The sequence below is a fragment of the Cynoglossus semilaevis genome, chromosome 20 (genome assembly GCF_000523025.1).
Source record: "Cynoglossus semilaevis isolate Cse_v1.0 chromosome 20, Cse_v1.0, whole genome shotgun sequence".
Taxonomy (NCBI): domain Eukaryota; kingdom Metazoa; phylum Chordata; class Actinopteri; order Pleuronectiformes; family Cynoglossidae; genus Cynoglossus; species Cynoglossus semilaevis.
Genome location: NC_024326.1, coordinates 12,782,437 through 12,796,567, shown reverse-complemented (window position 1 = coordinate 12,796,567; position 14,131 = coordinate 12,782,437). Strand labels below are relative to the sequence as shown.

At 38.3% G+C, this 14,131-nt stretch overlaps 1 protein-coding gene across 7 annotated transcripts; it reads right to left on the bottom strand.

Annotated features, from left to right (window-relative positions):
- Nucleotides 1–151: 151 nt before the first annotated feature.
- Nucleotides 152–13,787, bottom strand: LOC103396662 (solute carrier family 12 member 7-like). Of its 7 annotated transcripts, none has more exons than XM_025066142.1 (27): nucleotides 13,610–13,787; nucleotides 13,312–13,492; nucleotides 9,948–10,039; nucleotides 9,695–9,829; nucleotides 7,963–8,109; nucleotides 7,733–7,787; nucleotides 7,408–7,538; nucleotides 7,182–7,306; nucleotides 6,548–6,652; nucleotides 6,014–6,225; nucleotides 5,691–5,858; nucleotides 5,471–5,569; nucleotides 5,217–5,274; nucleotides 4,749–4,923; nucleotides 4,375–4,493; nucleotides 4,193–4,291; nucleotides 3,979–4,098; nucleotides 3,738–3,842; nucleotides 3,472–3,640; nucleotides 3,141–3,336; nucleotides 2,779–2,948; nucleotides 2,493–2,624; nucleotides 2,289–2,396; nucleotides 1,862–2,022; nucleotides 1,692–1,706; nucleotides 1,266–1,399; nucleotides 152–837 (listed from the first exon to the last, which is right to left on the bottom strand). In XM_025066142.1, the coding sequence occupies exons 2-27, from the start codon at nucleotides 13,445–13,447 to the stop codon at nucleotides 746–748; spliced, it is 3,258 nt and encodes a 1,085-aa protein (XP_024921910.1). In that variant the 5' UTR covers nucleotides 13,448–13,492; nucleotides 13,610–13,787; the 3' UTR covers nucleotides 152–745. The 7 variants fall into 7 exon arrangements, with proteins under 7 accessions (XP_024921910.1, XP_024921911.1, XP_008333064.1 ...); XM_025066143.1 differs by lacking the exons at nucleotides 13,312–13,492; nucleotides 13,610–13,787 and adding exons at nucleotides 10,358–10,558; nucleotides 11,415–11,838; XM_008334842.3 differs by having other exon boundaries at nucleotides 13,312–13,787.
- Nucleotides 13,788–14,131: the final 344 nt, after the last annotated feature.

Below are 14,131 nucleotides of genomic sequence, written 5' to 3'. Positions count from 1 at the left end.
GCAGGCAGTTAAGGTGGAATTGTTCTATAATCGAATGCAGATTATGTTAGAAGAGAGCAATACTGTTAGGACTGACTGAAAAGCCACTTTAATTAAGAACTAAATAAAACCTTAGCTAGTATTTTTACTGGTCCAAATCTCACACATTTCATTTCATTCACATTTTTTGTATTCACTGTCACACACTTAAAATGCATTAGACACAAAAGAACTAGAATTGTTGTTTTTATGTCCTGACATTGCTTCTCTTAAAATTATTATCTATTTACACAATGGATACTCAAGTGTTGTCATCTTTAAAAATAAAATATATTGTAATAAAAAAGGAAAATCATTTTTAGTGTTGTCTCATTCAACAATAACTACAATAATTTCTACTCAATTCTATTCTGTTCTATTCTATTCTAATCAAAAGCCATGAGAGTCCTGAGTCATACCATGAAAAAATGTCCTCTACTGCCCTGAAATTCCGGTACAGTCAACCATCTATGGCCTGATAAAAACAGATCAAGGGAGTAGGAAGGAAAATATATAGGAATTATATAGAAACCCTAAAACAGGCACTGAAAGGTGGGATGGGACAAAATGCCTTTAGAGACACTACGGTACTCCAAAATGAAGCATGATGCTGAATGTGCTTCCCTGTGAAGGCTCAGAGAGTGTATATCATAGCACCCTCCCCGATCCCTGCCCACTGTATTCCCAATTGTCCAACAATGTCAATAAGCTTAGAAACATAACAGTGTTATGAGTAGATGGTGATGACCTCTCGACCTCCCCCGCGGACCAACACGACACGATTCAAGCCCTCCATCAAAACCTCCAAGAACTCCATGTCTGAGACATAGTCTGGTTAAAGAATGCACATCATGGAGTGAAAGAGTGAGTCTAGACTAGACTAGAGTAAATTGAAATCGTAAGAACTCAGTTTTATTCAATTACAGTGGGATTTTACGTTTTCCAACGCTGAGCGTGTATGTACCTTTGCTACACCTGCAGGTGGTGACAAAGTCCGTATTTGCAAAACGATTTTATTTTAATCCTGTAAACCTAGGTATAGGATAACAATATGACAATATAATCAATATGATAAATAAAAAATATATATTAATAGTTATTTTATAACTATAAGGAGCTTTGTAAAAATAGCATTTTTGCACCATTTCATTATACAATCGTACCACCATACCCTAAGGTCAAGTCATACCATTTATAAAAATATTATGACACATTTGAGACAAATCACCTTATTCTTATAAGGATACAGTTCTCGTCTCCTTTCTTGTTCTTTGGTGGTCCTGGCATGTTGAGCAACACCAACTGGGAATTCTTTGATTTTTTGACGACTGCTTCGTTGAGCTTCACTGCTGTGTGCATCCGCCGTACGTTCGACTGACTTCTACGGTAAATCACATACATTCAAAAAAACACAACTGATTTAAAAGAGCAACCCTGCTGGATAGTTCTCAAACCAATTCTATGGGACACACAGAATAACTGCTCAGGAATCAGTTAAGGCTGCAGACTGCAAAATTAGCAAAAGCATGAAGCAAACATCACATCCCAACACTGTTGATCATGCAACAAGAATCTTGAGCCGCTTTAACACTCGTAAGCACAGATTGTCATTAATTCAACACACTCACACTAGGCTCATGCACATGCAGACTTAAAAAGATGAAGAGACTTACAGATTCTCCCACTCTCTGGAGAAAGACAAAATTCAGAAAACAATATATTTAAATTTTAAAATACAACAGACCATGCTAACAATTGGACATGAGGATAAGTTAATTTTACCTCATGATGGGACACTTAAAAAAAACTTGCTTCATAAAGCATTAAAACTGCGAGAACTTACGGCTTCATATTAAACATGTCCTTCACAGCCATGTTCTCTCTGTGTTTGTTCCTCTCGTTGATCACTTTGTCTTTGGTCCAGGTCATGTGGACATGATCTGGTGTGGTTTGACGTGCAGCTTTGGCATTCGTGGCTGTGTTGCGATCATGAATTAACTGGGCCTAAAAGATCCACAGGTCAGGAGATAAGTCAAATTTGATTTTATTTTAACAAACAACATTTGACATGAAAAACATTTTTAAAACTATATGAGTTTCTTGCAGTAAAATGATGAGATTCTGAATTGTCTATTTGAGGGGAGAAGTTGATATTAACTGTTTAAAATGTTTGTTGGCTGTGTTCACAGAGGTGCTTTGTTTTTCAAGTGCACATAAATTTGTTCTATGGGCTGGAGATTTGTCAATAGATTTAATTATGTGTCACAGACCTCTCTCTCCTTCTCAGTGCGTGACAGCTGCATCTGTTTGAGCATCTGTGATCGCTGCTCCATCATCAGTGTCTTCTCATAGGTGAAGGCCGAGATATCGCTGCCGTGCTGCAGAAACAAGGCAAACAATTGCAATTTCACCCCTGAGAACTGAATTGATATTATGTAACTGACCAATCAAGGAGTAAGAGTACATGTATTTACCATTTCCACTACCTCCACCACTGCATCCAGCCGTAGATGGTAGACAAACATCTGGAGATCCTTTTTCATCTGGATGGAGTTGTCGTCCATTTGGGCAACAGTGAAGATTCTCATTTTGCACTTCCTCCAAACCTAAAGGTTTTATTGATACTTGATTAAAGCATGGATTAAACCTCCATGAACAAATTATGGTTCAGGTATTTCATTCATTCAACTCTTATATATATTTTACAATTATCTTATAACACACAGACTCAGACAACATTAAACCAGAAGGCAATAGCACCTTGTGTTGATTAAGTAGAAAAGGCAGCAACATCAGAAGTCCACCATCATGCACGATCCACCACACGTCGATGGTTCCCTCTGTCAGACGCTCCTGGTTACTGGGGAAGCTGTCTATGTTCTTAGCAACCAGAAGCGCCTGCTCTGCACTTGTGGTTTCTCTCACCGTTTCTGGATGAAAGAAGGGAACAAGACACGATAAAAGTATGTTGATAAGCCACATTGACTGAAATTAGTAGATGGTCAGTTTGTTTTTAAATGTATGAAGCAACCTCAGCTTTCATTGCTGTTTTTATGGATGTTACTGTTTTCAGGACCAAGTCCTCAAACTGAACATGAAGTGAATCAATCAAATGGTTTCACCTATAAAATTCTGCCTTGCAGAGGAGTCCTGGGCCAGTTTCCAGCCAGCTGGCCAGGCCATCAGGACAGCGTTGTGTTTCATTCCTCCCAGTCCGGCTGATTGGATAAGCAGGGAGAAACCATCTCTCAGGTTGGATGCCACCACCACATGGGAAAAGCCTTTGGTTTTCTCTGCAGCCATGGCAGCTTTTAGATTCTGATGAAGGAAATGGAGCACAGTCTTATGTCTTGAATTCTTTGTGTCTAAATTCATTTTCTTTTTGCTTTTGTGATCAATGATAAAATGTTTAGTTTTGAAGTAAGATCAAAGAGTAATTAAAAACTACCGAACCTCTTCCCCAGTCTTGGCGTCAGCCCCTCTGGTCATGTATGTTCCTTCCAGCACTGATGAGACAATGGTCAGACCTTTTCCAGCTTTCAGTTGGGATGTAAATGAAAGGAGATGTGGGTGTTTCACTTTCAGGTTAGAATCCAGCTTACATAACACCAACAGCTGAGGCCTAAAGAGAGAGGCAGCAAAGGAGGAGACAATGAAGCATGGACATAATTGATGGTAAAATACAATCTGGAACAGTCCCAGCAAACTTCTATGTTCACCTCCAGTTTTTTGTGTGCAGTGGTACTTCCTCCAGACGAATGAGAGCATAACGGGCTGCGTTTAAGGACAGGCCTCGGATTCCATCTCCCCACTCTTTTTCTGCCCTGCAATTGATCAACGCTATTTATACCACTATTTTGTATTGCACTTCACACATGTTTAGCATCTTTACCAAGGACACATTGGCATGCACGCTCTAGATCTGACTACAAAACCTTTAGTGAGAAAGAGAGAACTTACCCTCTGTATTCAATGTACTTGTAGATACATCCAGCAATCACTATAGCGACCAGAGCGTAGTACCAGGATGAGACAAACATAAGGGAGAGACACAGACTCATCCCCAGGAAGGACAATGTCCTACATGATGGACACATGGAGAGACACTGTAGTAAATTGACAATGTCAGAGTGTAATGCACAAATTTGGTGATTTTTATGCTTTATTTTTGTACCAGTGGTAGAACTTAAAGCGTGGTCTCCAGTTGGGTGTACGGAGTAAGGTCTGCACAGCACAGGCCAGGTTGACAAACAGATAACACATGAGAAAGAACCTGTGTGCACAGTAAATGTATTGTCAAAATACATTTGTCCAGATATGTTAAACAAAAGCCAAAAAACATATTCAGTGAAGTACATTGAGAGGATGGGAGCGACAGCATCCAGGGAAGCAATAAGGATTCCTATTTCACAGATTCCAACTGTCAGCAACAAAGCCCAGGTCGGCTCGTTGTTGGCCTTTCCATGACCAAAGACCTGAAAAAGACCGGCAAATAAATGAATCATGTAGTACAAGGCTTTAGCTTTGAAAGTTACCAAGATGTTTCACCACATCTCATCCAAAAGTGTTATTTACATCGGAGACTTTCCTTCTAGGATTCTGCAGGACTTCTTCGAGACCAGGTAGTGACATTTGTCGCAATAAAAGTTGACTTGCCACACCTCTTCCCAACACTAAACTATTTTTTCAGCTCTACCGTTACACACAAAGGGTTGTGGCTAAACACTGACCTGTAAGAAAGGAATAATGCCATCACGAGCAATGGCCTGCAGCAGCCGAGGGGCACCGGTCAGGCTTTGGAGTCCAGCCCCACAACAAGAGAAAAAGGAGCCAATTACAATCACCCAAGGCGACGGCCATGCCAGGATACCAATGACTGGGTTCTTCTTCACAGAAAAGCCAAACCTGAAACAAGCCAGAAAAAACATCTGTAACATTTGAAATATTTAACATTAAAAATAAACACTTCACATGCTACTTTTCAGCCTTTTTGCAATTAATGTTGCTGACCTCTGACCTAGGCCCTGTAGAAACAGTGTCTAAGTTCTTTCAGGCTCACTTGCTCTAAATATTCGAGTCCATGAATTATCAGAGTTCATCTGCAGCTTACTGTCTACAAAAGGTTTGGCTTTTCTGATTTCTGTCTGTCTGGTTTGAACGAAGCCAAATTACTGGGAAGTCAGCATGAACACACATACTTATCTCTGAGCACCACTCCCTCGATGCAGGCTCCAAACAAGACCACACAGGAAATGTCTGATGCGGGAATTAAGGAGAAAACACTGACAACATGAAGAAATCTGGGGAAAAATGCTTTTTGGATGATTATACCATTTTTATGCCTTTTTTTTCAAATTTTTAATAAAGCATTATTTTTTTTAATATTTATAATTTTAAATATCACCTAAAGAATTGTTCTTTTTAAACAACCAAAGACATTTAAAAAGGATACAAATAAAGGAGGTGGTGAGAATTGCCATAATGGTTCCTATTGGAATCGACCTCTGTGCATCTCTGAGGTCACCTGACCTGTTAGAACCAGCCATAATACCTGAAATTAGAAAGACAACAAGATTGATAACAGTTTCAGAAACAATTCTTCTTCTTCATCAACATAAAATAAAATAATGAAACCTTAACTAACAAAATAGCAGCTGGGCTTCATCTCCTACCTGTGACTGAGGGGAAGTATATTCCCACCAGCAGAGTGAAGTATGTGGTGATGTCATTAAAGACATAGGGCTTTTTAGTGTCTTCTGTCTGTTCTGGCACTGGTACTGATGGCTGGCTTTTCTTCTCTAACATTTCCCCAGCTGGATCATAGTTGCCCCACAAGTTGTCTGATAAAAAGGTAAGAGACAGAGAGGAAAATTATATACATACAAAAAGGATTTTTGTTTTACATGTTTAGCTTTTTATAGCTTTATATATAGAATTTTATTCTCAAATAAAAGTCCTCAAAACCCAAAAGATTATTTCCCTGTTTTTGTCTCACCTTTGATCACTCCACTCAGAAGCCCAGGTACGGCCTGGATCTCTGTCAGGTTGTTAACAATGAAATATTCATCACACGTGGCATTGAGGTATTTATTGTCACAGAACAAGGGCCACAGATCCGTTGTACGAGTTTCGTTTTTCACCAACTCTGTCTTTGCACATGTTTCAAACTTTTCATTCCTCAATGAACGGTTGCCCAACAGACAAACACTGCAGAGAAACACAGAGAGACGTGAGGTGAGCTGGGTGGAGAAATCCTGCAAAGCTGTGGTGCCAAACTTTTTGAACAGCCTTTTTTTTGTAGATTGGAGCATTGTTGTATGACATTCACAGCTTTTGCTTCAAAACTCAACAGAGTAACAATGAAAGTTACTTTAAACACTGCAATTGCTACAAAAGTGCTATTTTAATGAAAACAAAAAGACAGAAAAAATATCACCACACAATAAATCTATCAAATCTGCAAACAGCAGTTTTTCATACAGTAATTCTAAGAAAATAAACATCATAAAAACACAAAACTGTCACTCACGTAAACTCTGGAGGTTCAATGAGGGTCTTGACAACTCCTGCATATGTAGCCATGATTGAGAGTATTACACAGGCCAGAAAAACCAGGGCTAGTTTGTTCACATATCTGAAGAAAAGAGAACCGATGTCAGTGTGTGTGTGTGTGTGTGTGTACATATTGTTGCATTTTAAGAATGTTTTGTGGGTTACACAAATTTCAACTTTCAGGATCAGATGACTGAACATGGACCAAAAGCATTGTCCTCAAAAGGGAATGTCTGATAGTGGCAAAATTTCAGGATCTGCTGATCAATCAAAATGGACATTTCTCTTAAGTTCATGACCCCTCCTCCCTCCCACATTGACACCATCACAGCTATTGCTTCAAAACTCCCCACAGCTGTATTTAAATAAATAACTATATAAATAACCTTAAAAAAGAAGATAAAAATTGTATAGTCAAAGTTTAAAAAGTGTAAAATGTAACCTGTGCTAATGTTACAGTTGGTTACTCGATGGTTAAAGGTTAAAGTTCCAGATAAGCTTTTGCTTATTCGATCGCAATGTCTGGAACCCGCTGCAGTGTCTTCAAAAGAACACACCAACCTGTATGTGTAGTATGTAAATGTGTTGTATGTCATCCTGCACAAACTTACTTCACTCCTACAAACACCACTAGTGCCATCAAGACCAGGCAGCATGTTCCATAAACACGCATGTTATTGAGAAAGTCAGTATCTCCTCCTTCTTTGAAAACTTTTGCCGTGGGAACGATGTACGTCTGGATGTAAGGAGTAGATTAAAAATAAGACGCCCAAGGGTTATTAATGTGACACAAAAGTAAAAACTGACTTCTTCTCAAATGTCCCTGTGAAAACACACCAGTAGAATCTCTATCGTTCCGAGTATGTACATGGATCCAGCAAAAGTGGTCCCCAGGTAGAGGCAGATGCCCACTGCTCCTCCAAACTCTGGACCCAAAGACCTGGAGATCATGTAGTATGAACCACCGGCTTTGGAAACACAAAACACCAGTTAAAAATGTATAATGTTTTAAAATGTTTTTGTTTTACGACTTATTTTGGACTTTACTAATATATTGCACAAAATATAAATGTAGGCCTGACAAAATTAAGTGATTTTTTTTAAATCAACAAGGGTTACTAGGAAAATTCTGAGCCAAATAAACTTTTTTTTCATACTTTACCTGGTACCACACCATTTGTTGCTATGGCACTCATTGATATGGTTGTCAGCAATGTCTGCAATTAGGAGAAGAAAAAAAACACAGTTTAAACTTAAATTGTTCTGTTCAATTTTATCTATACTGCAGATTTATGCTACAGATTCCCAGCTGTTTTTTTTAATTTAGCTAACCTCAAAGTCATGGAACATTTTTAGCTAAAGATTAAGCCGATAAGTTTCTAAATGACTCACACAGATGCAGCACATGGAGACGATGGCAAAGGAGCCCAAGATTCCTGCAGTTCCAACGATCCAAGTGAGGCGCAGGAAGAGAATGACACCCAGAATGTTTTGCATGCAGGGCAGGTAAACTCCAATAAAGGTTCCCATCTGAGGGACCTGCAAAAGAAAGAACATACAGTACATGAATATTTTAGTGTTTGATGTTTGTTTCTTATATTTTAGGCTAAAACTTTTAAAAGATGCCTAAGAAACTAAAGTCAGACACCTAAAGGTTTCTCTTCAAACCTTTTTACATATTCTTGTGTTTAGGTTAAATTTTGATAACTTTCTGCAGCAGCACATCCTTAGAAATGTCAAACTATTTTACCAGATAGTAAACACAGCAATAGATATAGCATTTGTAGTAAACCACAAATACTGAAGTCCTCAAACATTCACACAAAATTTCTCTATATGTGGGGAAGGACACTATGTGACCTTTCAATAAAAAAGCAGCAGACTAAAGCCTTAACTTCCATCTCTTACTCCTGAAATGCTATAAAATATAAGATGTACATACCATTGTTCTAGAATCAAACCCTTTCCTGGGACGTTTGCACTGCACACCACTGCGGTGGGAGATGTGGAGACCTACATTATTCTATCACTCTTACTTTTGCTGCTCTGTTCTTCTCAGTCCGCCTTCTTTTCTTCCACTCCTTCATCTGCCCCAGTGTTGCTCCCCCCAACTCTAATAACATTATCTGTCCTGTTCCCTTCAGTGTCCAGCCTCCTTTATTCCTCCGTTAAAGAAAAAAGCAGCGCTCTCACTATGGGGGTGGGTGTTCATCAAACATAATCAACGTGTCTACTTGAAGGTTCTACTGTCTTTTAACCATGTTCTTACAGTGCAGATAAAATAACTTTTGTTGTTTTCTATCAGGTTATAATTCCAATCATTACATATGATAATCACACTTAAATATCACAAATATGAAATGTTTTTTTCTTGCATTTGGAGTTTTAAGGTTTTAGTTAATGTCAGCTAGACAGGGAGGATAAAAATGTCACCAGATGGAAATAATTCAAATTCCATCATACCCAACATTATGCAAACTAGGTTGGCTGAAGGCTCGGGGACTAGCAGCTCCTGAAAGAGTTTTAAGAACAATAGCAATTTGTTCTGCCGTTGTGACTTTGTGCATTTATAATGACACTACATCTGACCCCAAACTTCAGACCTGTCTGACAGTTCACCTCCACTCTCCTCCTCCAGCTGGCGCTCATAGCCAGTCGTACACAGACACATAGCTCAGTGCCTGAATTTTTCATGGCTGTCAGGAAGTCCACTGGCCAAAATAAATCCTTGATTTTCAATCTGAGAGGGTGTGAGAAGGTGATCGGTGCAGAAAATCATCTCTACAGCAGATTCCCTTTGGAATTTACAGCTGCCCTTTATATTTGAGCAGAGGACTATTGAGCTTCACATGAATAACACTTGTTCAATGCATTATTTTTAGGATGTCTCTTCAGTAGCTAATAAGCACCTTTAACATGCTGGGGGGGGGGGGGGGGGGGAGGTGAAGTAAATTAATCAAAGTTGCAGATTGGTAATTAACAAATACTAAACACTAGTGATCTGCCTTAGTACTTACAATAATTGATGTGTTTTCCCTGTGTTTTATCTCAGGTATGTTTGGTTTAGGTGCTGTTTTACTAAACTTACTAACAAATTAAGCAGTGAATAAAAAAAACTGTTTACCATGACAGGGACCCTTCTGACACCATCTTCATTTTCGGCCTCTTCCTCATGCTCACGAACACCCTGTGTCAGGTTGGTGTAGTTGGCCAGCTTGTTGAGAAGGGATGACACCATGGGACTCCTGTCCATTTCCTCCTGCAGGCAGAGATAGTATTTTTTATTTTGTTTTCTTGACTTTTGAAATTATAGGAATATAGTATTTGTGTCGTACAGTATGTACTGCAGCTATCTCTAATTATGCCATTTGACTCACCTCAAACAGAGCCATATTTTTGCCTTCATAGTACTGTTCTTCGTCATTTTCTGGGTTAATAAATGGACTGGACTCTTTTGGAACCTCCTCTTCTAATAAGAAACACAAACATTACATACATTTCAAATAGAAATAATCACAAATAGCATTTTCTTAAACTTATTTAAATGAAATAAATGTTTATATACAATCTTATGAAAATATATTTTTATGAATACATCATGTATCTATATACACAGACACACATATATATAAATATATTTCATTCTCCTAAAGTGGTTCTGATGGAGTGATAATCTGTAATCCTGTTCAGAGAACACTGCCTTAATCTGAGATTAATGAGAAAGCTCAACATTGAGTTATCTTTTCCTGTAACATTTGGTAAATTACATTAGATCACACAATTGTACCTCTTCGTCTCTGAACTGAAGGGTGGCTCAGTCAACAGTGAAGAACAGTTGGTTTGGAAAAAGAGTTCACTGTAAATGCCTATGGTATGAGGCCGATTGTAACAAAATTTAGCATTCAGGGTTGAGCAGTAGGGAGATTCCAAAATCCATATCCTCTGTACTTTTAGAAAGCACAAAGAACATCTCTGAAAACTCTGACATCTGAAAAGCAGAGGTCAGGTCAGTGTTACAACACTGTTTCTTCTCAGAGCTCACTTTGTATCCTCTATTTACTACTGTCACATTTTTTCTAGAGATTTAGATGATGCAAAAGAGCCAATGCTGGGAATGCCCCATCCACCAGAGAGTATTTCCAATGATAAAAGTATATTAAATGCTACGATGCATGCACTCATCAAGAGGCCTGCAACAAAAAGAAGTGACTAAAAGAGACATTTTCATAATCATAGCCGCAAATATAGACTGAATTTGGTGATACAGAGACTGTGAACATGCTGAACTTGAATTAAAGTTAAGTTGCAAAGTACAGTACAGTACCACGTCTGCATATCTAGAAAGGCTACATCTTCCAAGTGAAACCATGCAGGTCCCATGCATCTGTACTATATAAATTATTATAAATTTACATGTAACCTGTGGACAAATTCATACTCTATATACTATATAACCACTGAATGTTAGCTGGGCAAATCAGACTTTATTGTCCTCATTATGACTGAATAGGCCAATTTAAGACATAAAAGTCCAAATAAATGTAATAAAAATAAGTTTAAAGTCCACAGACTTCATGCAGCCAGACACGGTTCGTTTCAGTCACTTCCACCTTTTGTTCACTTCTACAGTGTTGTTCCAATCCAAGAATCCCTCTTTCATAGAATTCTATAATAAAATTGTGTTACTTTCAAATGTACAGTCAGTTTTGGGAAAAGAAACAAATAGATGGTGCCAGATGAAAACTGCAAAACCTGTCCTTTAAGTTCTTAAATAAGCTCATTTTGTGACAGTAGCAGAGAGGAGATAATGCACACATGAAAGAGACCTCGACCTGCTGACTCACCAACAAGAAAGTCTGCTGGAGCAGGTTGAACCTACGTGTTAATAGAAAATGCTGTTGTCAGGCTGATGGCATTCAACTGTGAAGCGGTCTTGTCTGGGTTCCGCACACTACATGCAGGTGCCATCACTCTGATAAAATTATATTTTCCGACTAGCACGTGTAATTTGTCTAATATGCAAAGTCACAGGACATGCAAGGTTTTTGCATTTTGTGACAAGCATCTAATCACAATATTTGAAATATTTACACATTAGTGTTACTTTTCACAGCTAATTTTAAATAAATCTTGCTTTTTAACAAAATATAGGATTGTTTTAATTATTTAAGTTTACAAACGTATACAAAGACGTTTTCAATTGTTGACAAGTGAAAGAAGTTGACAAATGTCACTTCTTAGCATAACTAGGTTAGCTTATAGTGTATTAAGTGTTTCGTCTCTTTACCATTGCGTGAATATCATGACAACATTGAAGATTATGCTCGCTCTCTCACATGGGGCTAAATACTGTTTAAAAGTAAACTAACTGTAAAATCCTTGGACACGTTTTGCTCACGCACGTTTCATAAATCGATTTAACACGAATTAACAATTGACGCTTAATAGTTACTTGTTTATTCTTCTGTTTATTCCACTGCTGCACAAACGTTCACTATCATTGGATGTCAGTGTAAATGTCCTGCGTTTAGGCCAGCAACCGCATTTCTGATTGGTTGATGAATTATTGCTCTCATTCGTTCCAGTATACATGACGAAATCAACACCGATTGGACTTCCGCCCTTATTGTATTTTTGCATGTCTTTTTTAATTTAAATTAATACAATTAATTTCGCCATCGTTATCTGGTTCAACGTTTTAATACTTATCATCTTAGAAAGATGGTGGTTCATGACATCTTTTGCGACGACGTCAAGAAGGCTGTTACACTGTTTACACACTTAACCAGTTATTAAAGCAAATAATCAGAGACCTTTGAAATAGTTTCTCAATTAAATACTGTATTTTAGTGTTGAGCATATTGTTATCTGGCCAGAAAATGTGCAATTGACAGTTTAGTGACTTATAAAAAAAATTCTAAAATAATGTAATATTTGTTATGTAATCAGATTGTAAGCTGATATAGATCTGTGGGGGACAAGTGCAGTACAGTACAGATTTCGGGTCTGATTTCTATTGTAATGTGTTGAGTCACTTTAAATACAGATGTTCCATTCTGATGACAGGTTAGTGTTAGTATATGAAATACGATTTGGCATATGTTCATAAAGGTTAGTTTAAAGGCTAGGGGAAATATAGTATTTGACAAAGATGCCTAGGAGAAGTGTCTTGAAATGTTCTAGTCATTAAGATATTAATGTAATTAAAATGGTAAGGTAAGGTTATTTCTGGGAAGTGTTGTAGTTTGATTCTAATGACTGAGATACCAAACAAAATGTAATTCTACTAACTAAAATGACAATATATTAGTTTTCTTTTCTCTTCTAGTAGGTTAACAATTCTACAACAGACTTCTCTGCTCAGGTGATGTAGGAGTGATTGTAAATACAGGCTGCACTGTCAGTAGTAGTTGCCCCCTCCCTCCTCAGTACATTTGTCAAGCAGCCCTGCAAGCTCCGGCTAGTTCAGCAGCCTCACAAGTCAATGTGTTTGTTTACGCCGTCTGTTAGGTATGTGCCTGTCTTGACAAGTGAGTGGTTGTTTGTATCACTTTGCTTCAGTGAGCATATGTGGTGAGCAAAATGCACCATTAACCTCCTTACTTTGTCCTTACAAGCACACTAGCATACACTCAAACTCACACATGATTTAATCAAGGATCCAAAGGTATTAATTGTTGACCTTTCAATGAAGATAGGTTCCCAGCTAAGTGGTTTGTTATCTTTATAGTGTCTTCCTACCTTGTGAGTTGTCTTCTTGGAGTTCCTCCTTAAATATTTTGTCCAGAGCAAAGGGCTTGTTGCTTCCAGCTGCTCCCACACTGTTGGTGATCTCCTGTGCATCCTCCACCGGCACCACAGTGAAGTTTGTAGGCATCTTGGAATTCTTGACTTCACGTGTCGACAACTAGGTTGGTACCAGCTGTTGTGTTTCACAGAAAATGTGAGTCTAATAAGAGTCACGTGAGAAAAGTAGAGCCATATCAAGGCCCTGACAGAGAAGCTCAAAGATTCAGTTTGACCACAACATGGCACTCACATTGAATCTTTTGTTTCCGTTTTCTTTTCGTAATATGATCCTACAGGCTCTAACCTAAGGGTGAAAGTGCCGCCTCTTGCACATGGGGCAGGCCAAAGTCTTCCAGCATATATCCACCCACCTACACACAATGAATCTCACTCTGCTTGTTCTTTCCCCTCCCTTTCGTCTCCACTGCCTGGGGATTGTTGCCCCATGTGACAATCTATTTACCATAGAAACAGGGCTGACACTGAACTTGGAGCAACTCCTCCCTCTCTGTGTCATGTCTCACTCACACCTTATTACTGTAAAATGGGTGTTACTGTACCTTTTCACAGTGCATTATGGGTAACTGTGAGCTGCTAATGTTCAGCTCACTATCTTATGCATTCACACTCAAATGCCCATTAAAAAGACAAGTTAAATGCACAGAACAACCCCCCCACTCTATGTGCTGTGCATTTATATTATAATATATTATATATATAATATTGTCTTGTCTGTTTTGATGAAATGAAATGAATGAAAGTTTATAATCTA

What these genes read in the sequence shown, in the direction of transcription:
- LOC103396662 (XM_008334842.3), bottom strand. Translation starts at nt 13,447, where the DNA reads ATGCCTACAAACTTCACTGTGGTGCCGGTGGAGGATGCACAGGAGATC. An exon ending in TTCTACTTAATCAACACAAG is followed by an intron (nt 2,625 to 2,778) that starts GTGCTATTGCCT and finishes TAAAACCTTTAG; the next exon opens with GTTTGGAGGAAGTGCAAAAT. An exon ending in TGGTGGAGGTAGTGGAAATG is followed by an intron (nt 2,397 to 2,492) that starts GTAAATACATGT and finishes TTGTTTCTGCAG; the next exon opens with CACGGCAGCGATATCTCGGC.